Raw genomic sequence first — 16,567 nt, 5'->3', positions numbered from 1 at the left:
ATCTAGCGAGAGCTCAAAATGCTCATAGGGATCCTGTATTGAACATTGGCGATTCTCTGGGTAGTAACTAAGGGAGAAGACGAGGCATACCGTAGGCGGACGCGCAATTGCAGAATAAATAACCTCCCTACTTGAAGCAATTCGGACTCTATAGTGAAGACATTGTTGTCTTAGCTATTTGTTGGAATCCTGGCTGAGAAGTTATATCTACCAATGATATGAACAACTATAACTTGATATCAGCGGCCATGGTGCTACTGTAGTACATAGGATCTACGTAGATATTAACTACGATACCCGTACTCGGGAAATGCAACTAGGTATTGTGATTTCTGTCCATCCTGTTCATTGTACGGTAGAGATCAATACTATTCAAAGAAAAGGTGCTACTAGTTGGTTCAGTTCTGCATTCGACTCACTTACATATATTGCCATTCGGCAAGAGAGTACAACAAAGACTTTCTGCCAGAACTGGCTGTGAATGTCAATAAAATTTCTAAGGAAACTGCAGAGCCATACCAATATTGGCCTTGGATAAAGGTCTGACATGGCATGTAACAAAGTAGTCAGAAGAACACAGTCTTCTGTCGCAGGCAGCGACAATGTTTGGGTATCTTTTAGAAGGTAGGTAAAAATCCGAACGATTAATCAGAATTTGGGGGAAATGAAAATAAAAAGTCGATGGAAAAATTTGGGAATGATCCGACAGGGTGAAGAGAAGAACTCTTTGAGAGAGGACGATGGTGCAGTGAAGGTTGTAAGAGACCACCTCGCTTGGTGAGGCACACTGAACGCTCAATGAGGACAGACTAGGTCAGCTTGCAGGCGAGGGTTGGATAAAGAATTGGAAAACATGTGCCCCGAACTCCTTATACCTCCCGCGCCCCAAATATTATGCAAGAGAATGGGAGCAGAAATATCCAACACCCGCAATGCTCAAATGAGATGAAACCAGACCAAAGCAGACCCCTCGCATAATAACAAAGCAAGTCTATAAGGATAACATTGAATGCCCTGCATGTTACGAGGAAGGGCAGGGCGAGTAAAATAAAGAAACACGAAGAAAGGAGAGGACGAAAGTGGACAAGATATAAATGCGCGATCGAAGGCAGGCGCCAGTGGACCCGCCTTCGTATCTAATTCCCCTATCCGAATGAACCGTCAGGCCTAATGAAGCCTTTGGCGTCTCTTTCGAGCGTACATCCGATGACAGGATCCGGCAGGGTGTATATATGGATCTCTTGGGTGGCTCATGCAAGGACTTTTTCATTCTCCTTTCCGCTGCTCTCGGTCTCAGTTTCTGCGCTATCGCTGCTATTACTTCGATGGTTGAGAGCCCGTAGGGTCAAGTTCAGCTCTCTCTCAAGCTCCTTCTGGGCATGAATATTTCCCACTGAGCCATTAAGCTTTTTCCTGTAAGCTTTCAACGTACGGCAGACCTGTTCTGTAGACGTGTTGAGGCTTCCATAATCGCTTTTCCCGGAAAGTCTGGCCCGGGCACGAATATCAAGAGAGGAACGGCGGGATTCGCCTCGACTACTGCCAACCTTCCTAGGGCTTGCGGTCTTTGAAGTATGCAAAGAGGGTGATGTAGGATGTGACTTGTCTCGGCAAGCGCTAGAGGTAGGGGAACGGCGATTCGACGTCGATGAGGGCGTCGTGGGCGGTTGTGTATTTCCGTGCTTCGCCGGAGACAGCGAGAACTTGGAAAGTTTCCTTAGAAAGGTGGGAGAATGTCCGCGAGCTGGAGTTGGTGTGACAGCAATGTTTTCCTGTCGTTGGAGCCCGGCAAGCTCGGTTTTAGACAAAACTTTGCGTAGAGGGGGTTTAGCAAGTGTCAATTCCTTCACAGGAGCATCATCATCTTTGTGTAGGGCTGGCGAGGGCTCTGATGATGATTGAGGAAGCACAGATACTCCCCAGATCATAACAAGCCCATCAAGGCCGGAGCTGATGAGGATCCGGTCATCTGACTGGGTGGAGTCATTGGGGTAGTTTGCAAGTAGGCAAGCGTCACTCATGCCCTCTGTGTGCCCAAATTCAGCTGAAAGAAGCACGCCACGTTCCAAGTCATATACACGTATCGACTTGTCGGTGGCTGAGACTCCAAAGAGTAGCTTCGAGAAACTCTGCCTTGAGATATCAGAAGTCACGGTCAAAGAGTTCATGACAACTGTATCGCTTCCATCCGAATCTATAGCTCGGAAGGACGTGATCTGACGACCAGAAGCGAGATCATATTGTTGAATACTTCGATCAGCAGTAGATACGACAAGGACATCCGTGTCCGTAGAAAGGGTCATGGACACTGGGGATGCCTTCATCGTGATCACTCTGGTGATCAAGTAAGCAACGATCGGTGTACCACTGACCTCCCGGCTAACGCGGTCTCTAATGAGAATGGTACGATCGGCAGAGGACGAAAGGAGCTTCTCTCCGTTCTCAAGGAAGAGGAGCTGGTTTACGGCCCCAACGTGGTCATCCATAGTTTGGATTAACTCAAGTCGGTTATTGCTTCGCTCGAATAGCTGGACCATGCGGTCACGTCCACAGCTGGCGACCAAGCAAGTATCCGGTGTTGTATGTAGAGCAATGTCAGTGATTTCCCCTCCATGGGCTCGGACCTCATGTAGAGGCTCCCAAGAGGAGCCTAGCAGCATCCTGTGTCACTCTGGTCAGCAAAAGTGATGAACTTCACTCACTACTCAACAAACAATGGCAACGCACCTAAGGACACCAAATTTATCACCGGAGACAAACAAGTCCATCTCATCGGTAGCTCGTACTACTTTCAGCTCATTGGAAATATCTTCATCACAGCCAGGGGGGTGCTCCAGAACAATTGCACGCGAATCTTTGCAATTCCCTTGGGAGTTCCAAAATTTCACGCTACCCTTGCGAGACCATGTGAAGAAAGTAGCGTCATACTGGTTCGGTGTTTTGAGACCACGTATCCCAAGGACCGCATCCCGGTGAGCGGAGACCATGGTTTGAGGGGTCCTCTGGTCGACTTCGTCGCCCAATTCGTCGCCCGAATGTATCTCAATAGCATTAGTCGAGTCCACTGCAACCACACGAGACCCCAGAGACCCTATGCAGATGATTGCAGGGCCCTTGAGCGCCTGCTCTGCTGATGACCTGCCAGAAAGTGTGGGAGACAGGGGAGCGGCCGATGAGCGTATCTTTTCAAAACTGAGAGGCTGAATTTGTCCTCCCCTTCCGCCAACCCAAACACAAGAGCGGTGCAAGTCAACCGCCAAGGAAGTGATGCCAAAATCCAGGTATTGGACAACGGACAATTTCTGGGATCCCTCACTATCATCCACCAAACATAAAGCCCCCGTATCGGTGCCTACCACTGACTCACGATCGGAAAAGCTTGCTACGCTAGTGAAGGTGCTTTCGGCCAGCGAGCCCAGTAAGCAATTTCGCCCCGAAAATGCCTTGGGAATCTGGCTCGGGGAGCTGCTTGGTGCCTCCACAGTAAGGCGAGACCGAGGGGAGCCAGGCCTCGCATCTGGAAGTCTCCAAACTTTCACATGTCGGACTCCGACCCTGAAACACGAATTAGTTATTGTTCGATTTAACGCATAGCATACCCCGCTAGGACGTACGTGATTAAGGTCTGACCCATCCAACACATGTCACGGACATGGGAAGTACACTTGTTGGTTGAGTGAAGCTTTGCCGAACCAGTTTTCGGATTGACAGTCCATACGAAAAGAAACCCATCATTCACATCACCGAGCGTCGCTAGATACTGTGAATCCGGACTGAAGGCCAGGCCTCGCACACCAAATGTATGCTCTGTAAGGATCGAAAGTGGGATGTCCGAAGATGCGTCTTTCGCCGTTGAGAAGATCATAATTCGGGGACTATAACCAGTCTAACAACAGTCAGTGCATTGTTGAGGACGGCACCAAGGTTACTTGTCTTACTTCTCCGACTGCGAGGAACTCCCCATTAGGGCTGATGGCGGTACACGTAACCGCCTTAACTCTCTCGCGTGAGGACCAACCACGGGGACTACCGGGATCAGTTGTGTCATGGCATGGAGAGCCATTGTAAGCATTGCTGTGGGCGGTCGATCTCAAGCTTGATGAGAATTTTGCTCGACTGTCAGGTGTTGTAGGCGGCGTGGATTGGTGGTAGAACGATGTAACTGGATTCACACTGGCTGCCGAGGGCCGTGCCCTGAAAAAGCGTTGGTTTACACAATCCTTGTCGTCCAATTCAACGAGTACCGCCACTGAGCCTGCACAGAGGGCGAAAGACCTTCTTTGCTCATGACTCGAGAATCCATGAGGGGTAGTTGTGGTTGTTCCGAGTACTGTCCGCAGGGTCAAGGCTGTCTGATGAGACGATGCTTTGTATATGGAAGAGCGCGTTGGCGGTCTCAGGATTGGGGAGTTCGAAGGAGTAACGCGAAGCGATGAAGCGGGCCTGCTCTTTGCGCTCAACGAGTTGGTCGTCATTGCGTCGGCTTCATTCACGAGGGATCACGGTCTTTCAGTCGACAGGATTTCGAACGCATTGGTGGGCTGGGGCTTGGTATGCGTGGTTTTTATGCCAGCTTCCAATTGAAAATTATTGTATCGCTATCGAAGGTCCTGGTTTCAAGGAAAGAGCCGCAGGTCAAGCGAGGAAGGAGAAAGTGTGGGAAAACGACGAGCTTTGCTTATAAGTGACGGAACTTTTCGGTCGAGAGGGACGAGGGATCCGGTGTCGACAGCAAAGTCTCTTTTGTTCCCCGTTTATAAATTTCTTCTTCTCCTTGTGCGTGGATGGCGGCGAAGAGGCTGGTGTGAAGACAGAACGAAAAGGCGGCGGAGATCGGGGAGAAGGACAAAAGGACCGGCGAAGGAGGGGGCAGGAATCAAAATAAACACACTGGCTCTAAATGAATGACTAGGTCAGATGGTCAAAGGAAAGGAGCGAGGGAGAGAAGAGAATGTAGGGAAGGGATGATTGAGGCCTTGATGAAGCAAAGGCAGAATGTGGGCGAGGTGAGCTAGATAAAAGCAAAGCTCCCAGCTTGACCATCACCAGCACCACCACAACCATAACATTCCACGGGCGGAGAGCCGAAAAATGATGGACGAACCCTTGGCGCTGGGCTGCTTCTAGTCGTATTTAGCTTCGGGAAAGCTAAATTCGGGGCACTTGAGATCCCGTCAAGCTGATCCAAGATCCTAGACGATCATCCCTGATCCTGTGGGGAGGAGAAGCAAGAGATGCTGCCAGTCACGGCAGTGGGATGAAGAAGGTGAGATGTTTACTCTCACCACCACGTCCTCCCACTGTGTGTATGTGTCTCCTCCCATCATGGCTTGCCCAGTGATCGGGCCAACCTCCCGGCGAGATTGGGAATGAAAGAGAGGCTTGATCGACCTCCTCACAGGGCATCAAGTGGCCCCGGCTCGGTGGGGATGCTAATCCTTCTGGGTTCTTGACTTGTCGCGAGTAATCATCATTCATGACACAGCCAATTCATCCTTCTTACCACTGCCCTGCGGGGATTGTTATCAGTTGGTAGTAGAAAGAAGAAGAGATTATCTTTTCAATGAAGAGCCAATTTTTACCGCAATTGTTCAGGCAAGAATGAAACTCTTGTCATACTTCGATCCGTAACTTTTGGCACTAACGAAAGTGTACATCCTGTATGGCACGTCTACTAGCGCGGCACAAGGGGACGAAGAACAGGAGATTAAGGCAGGCATCTGCTTGGGTAGCCTTGACTTCTAGGCCAATAGTGATGAAACGGGATATTACGGTGTACGCCCTCATTTGCACCAAATAGCCCCTTACCCTGGTAAAGAAAGGGTTCAGATTATTAAAGATATTCAGATCTGGAATATTCGTTCAGTCTCTCAACGGCCATCCTCGTGCGTACGATTAATACACAATAGGTTGGTGGATCGTTATATCGTATCGAGCAACTTCGATGTGGCTTCCTAAAGGGCGGAGCGACTAATCTCCGCCTCTGCAACTATTCATGCTCTCCATTTAGACAATTACGCTGCTCCAGGAGCAGGGGCTGGGCAACTGACTAGACTTCCCAGGCTTCTCTCCATCGCATCGCTCCCTTATCCTTACGACAATTCTGCTTTTCCCGAGAGACTCGACCGATGGGTCACATGATGTTTATGCCTCAGGCCCCAATTGGTCTAGGCCTCTTCCAGAAGTCTCTCTGCTGTCGCAAGTCTCTTAGTGTCCGGGAGAATTTCCCCAGCTCCCATCTCTCTCTCTCTATATCTCAATTGAGTGTCACTCTGTTCTGTTGATTTTTACCATGGCGGGTGTCTGCGCTTCATCCCTCAAAATCTCCCTCCCAAATGTCTTGCGCAATGCTCTCCGTTCAGAGTTCGCCTCGGACGTCCATCAGGGTCCCGCATCTCGGAGAATCCTCTCCATAACGCCTTTCTCTCAAAGCAGATACAAAACGGAACGACGGAACTTTAGCTCCTCTATCAAATCCCAAATTTGTCAATCTGCAATATATCTATCAGCACAGGACCCTTCCTCCTCCGCCTCCTTTAGTTCTAATACACCGCCACTGGGAGGTTCAGAAGATGAAATACGCCGTGCCTCGACCGAAGCAAACGCATCGCCACAACCGAATGACACCAAAACCAGCCATGCGGACTCCCTAGCTGAGGCACCTTCCTCCGATACATCTACCGATAAAAAGCGCACCAAATCATCTCGATCGAAGAAACGTTCACGTCATGAAGAATTCCCTTCCAATCCCATGCCTCAGAAGAAACCCGAGAAATGGCAGCTTCATAAACAAGCCTTGAAAGAGAAGTTCAAGGATGGTTGGAACCCTTACAAGAAGCTTTCTCCCGATGCGTTGGAGGGTATTCGACACCTCCACGCGGTCGCACCGGAAAAGTTCACTACACCTGTTCTTGCGGAGGAATTCAAGGTCTCACCCGAGGCTATTCGGCGGATATTGAAGAGCAAATGGAGGCCTTCTGAGACCGAAATCGAAGACCGACGGAAGAGATGGGAGAGGCGACATGATCGAATTTGGGGTCACTTGTCGGAGCTAGGCCTACGACCAAGTACGAAGCGCACCCGAGACTTGACAGACGCAAACCAACTGCTCTATGGCAATAACCAAAAGAAAGGGGGCAAGGCGTAAATAATAATGGATGGGCCTGTACAGGCAGACACCATGTATATATCACATGTACTATACGAGCTATCTACCGGGTTTGCATTGAATAGCATAGAATAGGCGTTAGATTGAACTTGTGGAGGTTTTGCTTTTCTTCTTTGTTCTCTAAAAGCTTTCTTAAAGTACTCCTATCCGAGGCCCATGGCCAGCAGTGCCGTCATCTGTAACTTACAGTTTCACAAAGTGAAGTGATTTGCGGGGATAAAGGGATCTCCAGCCGGAGCTAGAAAATGGATATTGATCAACTTTGCTTTTCTCCGGTCTGGAAGAAGATCCAAACTGGGAGTCCGACAGCATATCTATCATATGTCGAGGGGCACAGCTCTCTACGTGGTTCGTCATGGGATTGCAATGCCCTCCCGTCGGCCGTAGTGCACCACCAACCACCACCACCGCGTCCTCCCCGACAAGAACGTTATGGCACCCGCTCTGTGCCCTTCCTCCCTCCACATCCTCCAACGATTATGGCTTACACGATTTAACGGTATGCCCTAGCTGGCGTTGATTACCTTTTCTCTCAGTGTATCATATTTGCCAATCTTTACTTCAGCCCTCGTCTGGTGGCGGCTGGTACCCGCCATCTACCCCGGACCTTCGTGATTCTTGCCTGCGGTCACCCGCCCACATGGTGGCCTTGCGATCGTCGCCATGCCCTCAGACATCCAGGTCTTCGTGAAATGGAAGGATCAAACGATATTCGCCGGGGAAGATGTGGAATGTATCATTACCTTCAAGAACGTTGCGGAGACGAACGGAGACCCCCGGAACGGGGGGCAGTCCTCGCATCAGAGACATCCATCGCGAGCTACCAGCTCGCATTCAGAGTCACTGTTTTCGCTTAGATCACCTCAGAAATTCTTCTTCAGTCCACATCGCCGCTCATACTCTAGCGTATCCAAAAAGAGCCCGTCGCATCGCCCCTCTTCATCAGTGAGCTCACCGTTGATCGGTTCTCACAGCTTTCCGCCCCCGTCCACCCCTCGCAGTGGTCCACCAGCTGGTGGAAAGCACAAGCGCTCAGTATCTATTCTTTCTATCGATAGCGAAACAACAGGAGAGCCGACTCCCAGAACATCTTCACAATTCAGTCGATCGAGGCCGGTTAGGGGTCATGGGCGCGCTGCGAGTCTACAAGTTCTTCCGCGAAGGAATGAGTTCTACGAAGAATCATTTGCAAAAGGTACCTCCAATAGATAGCGCGATCGGGGATGGTTCGATCATTAGGCTGACTACAGTCAATTGCTAGCAGGACGCAACACGTACCGTGGCTTTCCACCCCCAGAGTCCCCGGTCAATTCGTCTCCTGGAAACCCACGAATAGACATCGATGATGTAGGAGGGCCTACTTCTCAGCCCCCATTCGAGTCACCTCGTACACCTCTGCGTCGGCCGCAATTGCCACCTCTCGAGTTCAAATTTCCGCCTTCACCGGGGGCTGATGCACACTCTCGTTCTACTCTATCTCCCCTCGCAACACCCTTCGAAGAGACTGCCGGACAGACAAAGCCCAATGGAAGGGAGTCGGCAACATTAGCTGCCCCGGGCCATCTGCCTCAGCTCACCAGAATCATGTCAACCTCCAGTCTCACTGGTAGTCATAGAAGCAGCAATGAGTATAACTCTGTTAGCGACAATTCTTCAGAAACTCTGCAATCCGAGTACACGAACTACTCAATGGCGATGCCGCGTCAGAATATCCCTCGCCACGCGCGACACATGTCGAGTATTGAGTCTCCGGGCATAGCGCCCAAGAGCCAGACTCTACTCATGGGCTATGCCCAGATCAGTGCTTCTTTCACTGTTGACGGTTCGTTGATCCATCAGTCACATTTTGAGGAAGTGAAGCGAAAAGGTGTTGTTGGCGGTGCAGGGTCTGCGCCGGGTATAAACAGCGGGAAACCAGCTATGCATAACGATAAGAATCGCAAGGGCGGCGGTTTCTGGGGCGCCTTCAAATGGAACGCGATCGAAGAGTCTCTGAGCGGTTTGCTCTCCAATAATGAGTTGGATGGCTTGCGAGATATGCGAGGAGTTTCTTCTTCGAAGTCCATACCGTTGCTGTCTACTACCCAGTCCCTTCTCTTCGTGGATCTACGACTGGCACCGGGAGAAGAGCAGTCTTACTCCTTTACATTTACCCTGCCATCGGGACTTCCAGCCAGTCATAAGGGGAAAGCCATTAAGATATCTTACAATCTCGTCATTGGTACACAGCGGCCGAGTGGCCATCATGAACCCCAACGAGTCAATCGTATCAGTATACCCTTCCGCGTGTTCAGCGGCGTCAATGGTGAGCTCGTCGTTGTTTCCCTGCGCAGCAAAGTGTCACTAATTCCTTCTATAGGTCATGGGGAGATAATGGGTCATGACCTGATGAACCCGTATGTGCTTCTTCGCGACGAGGCGCGAGTGCAGAAGGTTGGCCCGAACCCGCCGCCGGCAGTCAAGCCCAAAAGCATCAGTGGGCCGACTTGGACATCAGCCCCAGACTTCTTGTCGTATGTGGATGACATCCTGGAGCAGAGTGCACGCCAAAACTCGCTGCAACCACCCGAGGCGACGCCCGAGAAGCGCGCAAGTCGCGACACATCTACCGGGCACCTTACTTGCAAAGACGCTATTGATCTTGCCATTCTCCGAAGCAACCAGGCGCTCGGTTCCTCGCGCAGTCCTAACCGGTTTGAGATTGCCCGAGACGGGCGCCGAATTGCTGTTGTGGTACTCAACCGTCCCGCACACAGGCTGGGCGAAACCATCATCGCCACCGTCAACTTTGCAGACGCTGCACTTCCCTGCTACGCCCTGCGGGCGACATTAGAAAGTTCAGAGAGGGTTGCAGGGCATCTAGCAGTACGATCAAACGCCAGTATTCGTCGTGCGACTCGAAAGATCCATGCCTCCTATTTCGAAAACACCCTGTATGCAACGCGCGTTGTTTTCAGTCCGGCTGTTCCGGTATCGGCGACGCCGACCGTCATAACAACTGGGGTCAATCATGAGTGGGAACTTCGGTTCGAGTTTGTTACTAGCAATGTTCACGATGGTTCAGCCCCTTCGGGAGCTCGCTTGCTCGAAACCGTATCGGAAGACGATCGCGGGCGCATCATGTCCGCGTTGGAGAACTTGGGCTGCGAATCGTTCGAAATTGCCATCCCTATCACGATTTACGGAGAGACGGTCCGGGAGCGATTACCAGAGGAGAATGAAGGATACTCTATATGAATCATGTCTGGGATAGCTTGACGCATTCATTAAGAAGCCACATCTATTATTCCATGAGTTGTCTCTTGATGGAGGGCTTGCATGCTATGACGGCGAATATGACGGCGACTACGACGGCCACAGCAGACTTGAAGACTCCTAGGTACCATCTAATATTTTACAATTCCAAGAACATATGCCATCAAGCGGCAGCCTGCCTACGTAATAAATTTGAAGGATATCCACTATCTACAACCTTGACGATGTAATAAAGGGCCGGTTTCCTTGCGGCTGGCTGATGTCGCCGGGGCAACGGACGGGGCGATTACCACCCTGGATGCTGCAGCACCCATGGATCCGGTCCTTGGGGAGGTTCCGCTTGTGGGATCGTGGAGAAGGCAGGCCGGAAATGCGATCGATATAGATCGCCCTCCATCGCCCCTCGTTGGTAGTTGGGTGTGTTCCTCTCGCTTGGTTTTCATTTCCTAAGATTGTTGTCGCGCTTCTCTACACTTGGTCGGAGCGGCTCCATCGCTGATACTCCAACTTCGCCTCCTACTACCTACCACCTCTCGTCCCTCCTCTCATTCCGCCAGCCGGTCTGTTGCTCCCCTCATCGGCGCATGCTACCATTGCACTGATTCAGGTATTCCCAAAAGAGGTAAGACAGTAAGACAGGGACTGGCGTCTTTTTCCAGATTTCCTCACCGTCGAGCCCATAAACTTGACTGACAGGCGCTGACTTCGTCGGCATCGGCATGCAGGCGCATTCTCCAACGGAACTCTACACAACACCTTGTTTCGACCAAGAACACCGGAATAGCACCCGTGGCTTCGTATTTGACTGAAGGGAGGAACCAAAGGGAAAGAAAAGAAATTTGGCAAGGAGATGGCATCCTTCATCACAACCATGTCTGTCCCCATCCTTTCTGTTTCTTCTTCGTCCGATGCTGGACAACCTGCCCCGCCATCCTCATCTTCTCCCCAACCTTCGCTCCCCTCCTCTCCATCCATCATCTCCCCTTCGGTCTGCTATGGCACCGTTCAGACTTTTCCTGGCCCCTTCTCTGAGCCCCCGTCTTATCTGTCCCCAGCAGTATGCGCGCTGAAATATGATACCGCTGGACTGACACCTCCCAGCAACGCTCGGACCCGCGCTCCCTTCAAGCCGCGGTCGGCAGCCAAGGGCACCACTAGCTATCAACTGAGACAGTTCGCGGAAGCGACCTTGGGAAGTGGAAGCTTACGGAAGGCCGTGAAGCTTCCAGAAGGCGAGGATCTTAATGAGTGGCTTGCAGTTAATGGTAAACATACTCTCGAGGCTTGCAGCAGCGACAGCATCAAACACATACTAACAGTTTGTTGCAATGTGCAACAGTGGTCGACTTCTATAACCAGATCAACTTGCTCTATGGCGCGATCACAGAGTTCTGTTCTCCGCAATCATGTCCGGAAATGAAAGCAACTGATGAGTACGGAGCTAGCCCTGATACCTGCCGAAGCAACACAGAACTGACGATGGAGATCCAGATTCGAATATCTCTGGCAAGATTCGGAAAACTACAAGCGACCAACGAAGATGTCGGCCCCAGAATACATCGAACATTTGATGAGCTGGGTACAAAGCAGTATCGACAACGAGCAAATTTTCCCCAGCAGGCTCGGTGAGTAGCGTCTTGAGAGAGAGCCGTGAAAGGAGGCTACGTAAACTACGATTGCGATGAGCAGACACTAATATGAGATGCTACCTCACAGGCGTCCCCTTCCCCAAGGTGTTCCCGAGCCTTGTGCGTCAGATCTTTAAGCGGATGTATCGCGTATATGCACACATTTACTGCCACCACTACCCGGTTGTGGTCCATCTCGGACTGGAGCCTCATCTGAATACCAGCTTCAAGCATTACGTGCTCTTCATTGACGAGCACCGCCTGGCTAGCGGGAAGGATTTCTGGGGTCCGTTGGGAGATCTTGTGGATAGCATGCTGCGCAGTGATTAAAGATCGCATCGGTCAAATGGCTAGACGGCCGTGAAGCAAAGAGGTTGAGAGGACGGCGTTTCGGGTGTTGGCATTCGGGAGGGCGCAATTCACTCGTAGAGGCAGTCTGGCGTTACATAGCGTGTGCGACTGTAATTCGCATTTTGAGCATGAATACTGAAATGAAGATAAAAAAAAAATGTTCGATGCACAGCATAGCAATAACGATAAGATCTTCAAGGATCAAGTCACTCGCAGTAGTGGATAGCCGAAAACCCGGCGTGTGCGGGATCTCACGTGACCGCTAGCCGGCAGAAGTTGGACGTCGCCCGTCCATCCCAAAGCACGACGAACCACCAGCCCGTTGCTGCTCGCTCAATCCCCTCCCCGACGCCCCGTCCGTCTCGCATCATATCTCACCTCCTTCCCTTCCTCGAGGTCTCCGTTCCTAGATCACCATGTTCTCCGTTCGTGTCGCCCGCGCCGGCCTCCGTGCCACCGCCCAGCAGTTCTCCGTTCCTCGCACTGCCGCCGTCAACGGTCTGAGGACCTATGCCACCCCGGCCCAGGATGTCAAGCCTCCTGTCTCCCTGTTCGGTGTTGACGGCACCTATGCCACCGCTCTGGTATGCGACACCATGATTCTACCCGTTGGTTGCTAGTAGTGGCTCTGAGGTTCCCTCCCAGTCAATGGCACGGAAGAAAGGAAGAAAACAAGAAAGAGGGGGAAAGGCGGACGGGAGACCTAAGAAAACAAAAACAGAGATTCACACGTCCTAGCAACCTCATGATCCCAGAAATAGTCAACTTCAAGAAAGCTCCCTGGCTAACCGATTGTTTGCGTTTCTGTGTATAGTACACTGCCTCTGCCAAGTCCGCCAACCTCGACCAGACCTCCAAGGCTCTCGCCAGCCTCGGTCAGACCCTCAAGGCCGACCGCAAGCTGATCACCATCCTCTCCGCCCCTACCCTCACTGTCGCCGACAAGCAGCAGATTGTCCAGGAGCTGCAGAAGGTTGCTGGTGCCGACAAGGGCGACATCCTCAAGAACTTCCTCAACACTCTGGCTGAGAACAACCGTCTCGGTCTCCTCGAGGGTATCTGCGACAAGTTCTCCACTCTCATGGGTGCTCACCGTGGTGAGATCGAGCTGAACATCACCAGTGCTCAGGTACTTTCTTCTTTCGGGTTTTCGTATCGTGGGGCTTTATACTGATTGTTGGGAAACAGGAGCTCGACACCAAGACTGTCAACCGTCTCGAGAAGGCTGTTTCCAAGTCTGAGTTCAGCCAGGGCAAGAAGCTCAAGGTTGTCACCAAGGTAATTACTAATTCTTTCCCCAATTGACGCTACGTATACTCATACGTTCAAATCAGGTCGACCCCGAGCTCGTCGGTGGTCTGGTCGTTGAGATCGGTGACCGCACCATTGACCTCAGCGTCTCCTCCAAGATTGCCAAGCTCAACAAGGCCCTCACCGACGCTTTGTAAATTACCTAAAGAATCCACCTAAAACACGAGGGATGCACATGTTCACATTAGGCGTCTCTTGAGCTTCCATATTTAGTTAACCCTTTTCTTTATATCAACTCCCTGTACCCCTACCGAATCGATCTACCTCATTCATCTATATTTCTTGCTAGCATGAGCTCTAGTCCTGGAGTCGAATAGACAGAATTGAGTTTTATATCACCCATCTTGGCAGATAACATACTCTGCGGGTCCTCACTAGTAGTCCGGTATTTAAACACTACCTGTAAACCAGTATACCAGCTATTTCAATATCTATAAATTCCAACCAATGAGTAATTTGCGTAGCAGCTACGAAGGAAAATGCGCGTGGAAGGGGTGTTCAGTTTGGTTGTTTTTCGGGGCCCGCGGGCAACTAGGGACACGGCACGGGACGATCGACGCGGCATCCTAACTTATGAAACAAGTGTCCTCCCTTCAGATGTCCGTCTTCCTCTCCTCGTCCCCAGTTCACCAACCAAGATAACCCGTGACGAGGGTATCAATTGACCATGACGACCAAATCTAAAGATGTCGAGCTGTCTGACGACATCCAATTCATCGAAACTCCCGCACCAGCTCCCCCCAAGTTTGAAACCGGCGAGAGCTGTGGAGTCGCCCTGACCAATGTCAATTCCTCCCTCCCAATTGCTGGCATATTGGCTACCTGTCCAAAACCGTGCTGACTTCTACCAAAGGCCAAGAGTATTAACAATCCTCCCCTGCCGGCAGATGGTCCTGGAAACGAGAGCTTCTCCAACCTCCTGTTGGGCGGCGCCATCATCGGAGTCCCTGGCCTTCTGACCTACCTGCTCGGCGGTGGAAAGAAAACTTTCATCTTCTTCACTCTGGTAACTGTTTTACCTGTCCTCGTGGCCTTCTGGACCTACACCTCGACCTTCAGCCCTCGCACCAACGAGAAAGTCAAGCTCCCTGGCCGTCCCGTTGAGCACTACATCACCTTCAAGCGCGACGAAGACCGTGCGAAATGGAGCGGAAGGAACAAGATCCCCATGCAAACCTTTTCGGAAATGTACCTGGACGGCCAGGTTGACTTCAACGGCGACGTGCTTGAGATCCTGGAATACCGCCACGACTGGGCCAGCTTCGCCTTCACCTGGGACCTGTTCAAGTTCATCGTCGGCACCTTCTTCGTCGATGTGCTTTTCCACACCAAGGCCCAGGATGAGGAGCAAATCCGTCCCAACTACGACCGGGGTAACGACCACTACGCCTGGTTCCTCGGCCCTCGCATGATCTACACCTCCGGAATCATCTCCGACCCCGATCGTGAAGAAACCCTGGAGGAACTGCAGGATAACAAGATGGCTGTTGTTTGCGAGAAGATCGGCCTCAAGGAAGGCGAGACCATGCTGGACATTGGCTGCGGCTGGGGTACTCTGGCCAAGTTCGCCAGTCTCAACTACGGTGCAAAGGTGACCGGTCTCACTATTGCTGAGAACCAGACTGCCTGGGGTAACGATGCTCTCCGTAAGGCCGGCATCTCCGAGGAACAGAGCCGCATTGTCTGCATGGATTACCGCGATATCCCCCGCACGAAATACGACAAGATCACTCAGCTGGAAATGGGCGAGCACGTCGGTATTCGCAAGCTTACTGGATTCTTCCGCCAGTGCTATGATATGCTTAACGATGATGGATGCATGTACGTGCAGCTTTCGGGTCTGAGACAGGCATGGCAGTACGAGGATTTCATCTGGGGTCTGTATCTGAACAAGTACATCTTCCGTGGCGCGGACGCTTCTACTCCTCTGTGGTACTACGTCAAGTGTCTTGAAGGAGCTGGCTTCGAAGTCAAGGGGTAAGCCACCTTTCCTGCCGCCCCCTTTCACCAACCAAACACTAACATCAAATCTGCGAATAGTATCGACACTGTCGGCGTCCACTACTCCGGCACCCTCTGGAGATGGTACCGCAACTGGGTCGGCAACATCGAGGCAATCAAGGCCAAGTACGGTCCCAGATGGTACAGGGTGCGTATATCCTCCTCCTCCTCTTCTCCCTCTACTTCCCCTTATTCCTAAACACCTCTAACACTGTATTCAACCTAAACAGATCTGGGAACTTTTCCTCGCCTGGTCCGTCATCGCCTCCCGCCAAGGTTCCGCAACCTGCTACCAGATGGTGGTGGTCAAGAACCTGAACTCGACGCACCGTATTACCGGAGTGTCCAACCAGTATGGTCTTATGGGTGCTCTCGCTAAGAGCAGGGAGGCGGGCAAGTCCCGTCTGCCTTAGACCTCAGATTGATTTTGTCTCTGTGAGAATTAAATCTAGATGACGGGTTGGACGGATACGTAATGTCATGTTATGTATGAAATATGTTCATGAAACGAGATGAAGCGGGGGTGGATGGAAGGATATATGGTGCTTTGGATATGTGATAAAGATATGATTTATGCACTATGGTCTATTGAAGGAATTCGCAACGCTAGTACTGGATGTGGTGGCGCTGCGATGGGATAGGATCACGAGGACTAGGATTCTTATGACTAGATAGATATATTAGATGAATGGAAAGATTTAAGTAGAGATTGAGGGACCTGGCACGGGGTTGATGCTGATGCGATGAGGGTCTTGAGGATTCTCTCGTAACTAGATTCAATGCTTTATCGATATATTAGAGGATTTCATTTCATCAACCATTATTACTATCTTGGAGGTGGGTAGTATTCGTG

General features: G+C 51.2%; 6 protein-coding genes across 6 annotated transcripts; 5 read left to right on the top strand and 1 right to left on the bottom strand.

Moving 5' to 3' along the window:
- Positions 1 to 1,079: 1,079 nt before the first annotated feature.
- On the bottom strand, positions 1,080 to 4,889 carry BDQ94DRAFT_180179 (WD40 repeat domain-containing protein). Its single transcript, XM_026773559.1, has 4 exons — positions 3,939 to 4,889; positions 3,615 to 3,886; positions 2,728 to 3,555; positions 1,080 to 2,661 (listed from the first exon to the last, which is right to left on the bottom strand). Exons 1-4 carry the CDS (start codon positions 4,473 to 4,475, stop codon positions 1,251 to 1,253), a joined length of 3,048 nt encoding a protein of 1,015 aa, XP_026624729.1. The 5' UTR covers positions 4,476 to 4,889; the 3' UTR covers positions 1,080 to 1,250.
- Positions 4,890 to 6,103: 1,214 nt separating this feature from the next.
- Positions 6,104 to 7,266, top strand: rrg9 (mitochondrial ribosome assembly protein RRG9). Its single transcript, XM_026766836.1, has one exon. The coding sequence runs from the start codon at positions 6,293 to 6,295 to the stop codon at positions 7,145 to 7,147; it is 855 nt and encodes a 284-aa protein (XP_026624728.1). The 5' UTR covers positions 6,104 to 6,292; the 3' UTR covers positions 7,148 to 7,266.
- A 381-nt stretch (positions 7,267 to 7,647) lies between these two features.
- BDQ94DRAFT_55983 (putative intracellular protein transport protein (Sat1)) lies at positions 7,648 to 10,541 on the top strand. Its single transcript, XM_026776050.1, has 3 exons — positions 7,648 to 8,363; positions 8,433 to 9,473; positions 9,528 to 10,541. Exons 1-3 carry the CDS (start codon positions 7,832 to 7,834, stop codon positions 10,403 to 10,405), a joined length of 2,451 nt encoding a protein of 816 aa, XP_026624727.1. The 5' UTR covers positions 7,648 to 7,831; the 3' UTR covers positions 10,406 to 10,541.
- A 481-nt stretch (positions 10,542 to 11,022) lies between these two features.
- Positions 11,023 to 12,426, top strand: BDQ94DRAFT_55962 (Mob1/phocein family protein). Its single transcript, XM_026776049.1, has 6 exons — positions 11,023 to 11,045; positions 11,149 to 11,296; positions 11,525 to 11,688; positions 11,763 to 11,856; positions 11,915 to 12,048; positions 12,140 to 12,426. The coding sequence occupies exons 2-6, from the start codon at positions 11,274 to 11,276 to the stop codon at positions 12,379 to 12,381; spliced, it is 657 nt and encodes a 218-aa protein (XP_026624726.1). The 5' UTR covers positions 11,023 to 11,045; positions 11,149 to 11,273; the 3' UTR covers positions 12,382 to 12,426.
- Positions 12,427 to 12,716: 290 nt separating this feature from the next.
- BDQ94DRAFT_146489 (F1F0 ATP synthase subunit 5) lies at positions 12,717 to 14,139 on the top strand. The gene is made up of 4 exons (XM_026766835.1): positions 12,717 to 12,986; positions 13,217 to 13,531; positions 13,591 to 13,680; positions 13,737 to 14,139. Exons 1-4 carry the CDS (start codon positions 12,819 to 12,821, stop codon positions 13,848 to 13,850), a joined length of 687 nt encoding a protein of 228 aa, XP_026624725.1. The 5' UTR covers positions 12,717 to 12,818; the 3' UTR covers positions 13,851 to 14,139.
- A 177-nt stretch (positions 14,140 to 14,316) lies between these two features.
- BDQ94DRAFT_146488 (S-adenosyl-L-methionine-dependent methyltransferase) lies at positions 14,317 to 16,429 on the top strand. The gene is made up of 4 exons (XM_026766834.1): positions 14,317 to 14,497; positions 14,567 to 15,690; positions 15,754 to 15,862; positions 15,945 to 16,429. The coding sequence occupies exons 1-4, from the start codon at positions 14,381 to 14,383 to the stop codon at positions 16,125 to 16,127; spliced, it is 1,533 nt and encodes a 510-aa protein (XP_026624724.1). The 5' UTR covers positions 14,317 to 14,380; the 3' UTR covers positions 16,128 to 16,429.
- The last annotated feature ends 138 nt before the right edge of the window (positions 16,430 to 16,567 follow it).

Source organism: Aspergillus welwitschiae (genome assembly GCF_003344945.1).
Source record: "Aspergillus welwitschiae strain CBS 139.54b unplaced genomic scaffold BDQ94scaffold_22, whole genome shotgun sequence".
NCBI classification, from domain to species: domain Eukaryota; kingdom Fungi; phylum Ascomycota; class Eurotiomycetes; order Eurotiales; family Aspergillaceae; genus Aspergillus; species Aspergillus welwitschiae.
This window is presented reverse-complemented; position numbering and strand designations above follow the sequence as displayed.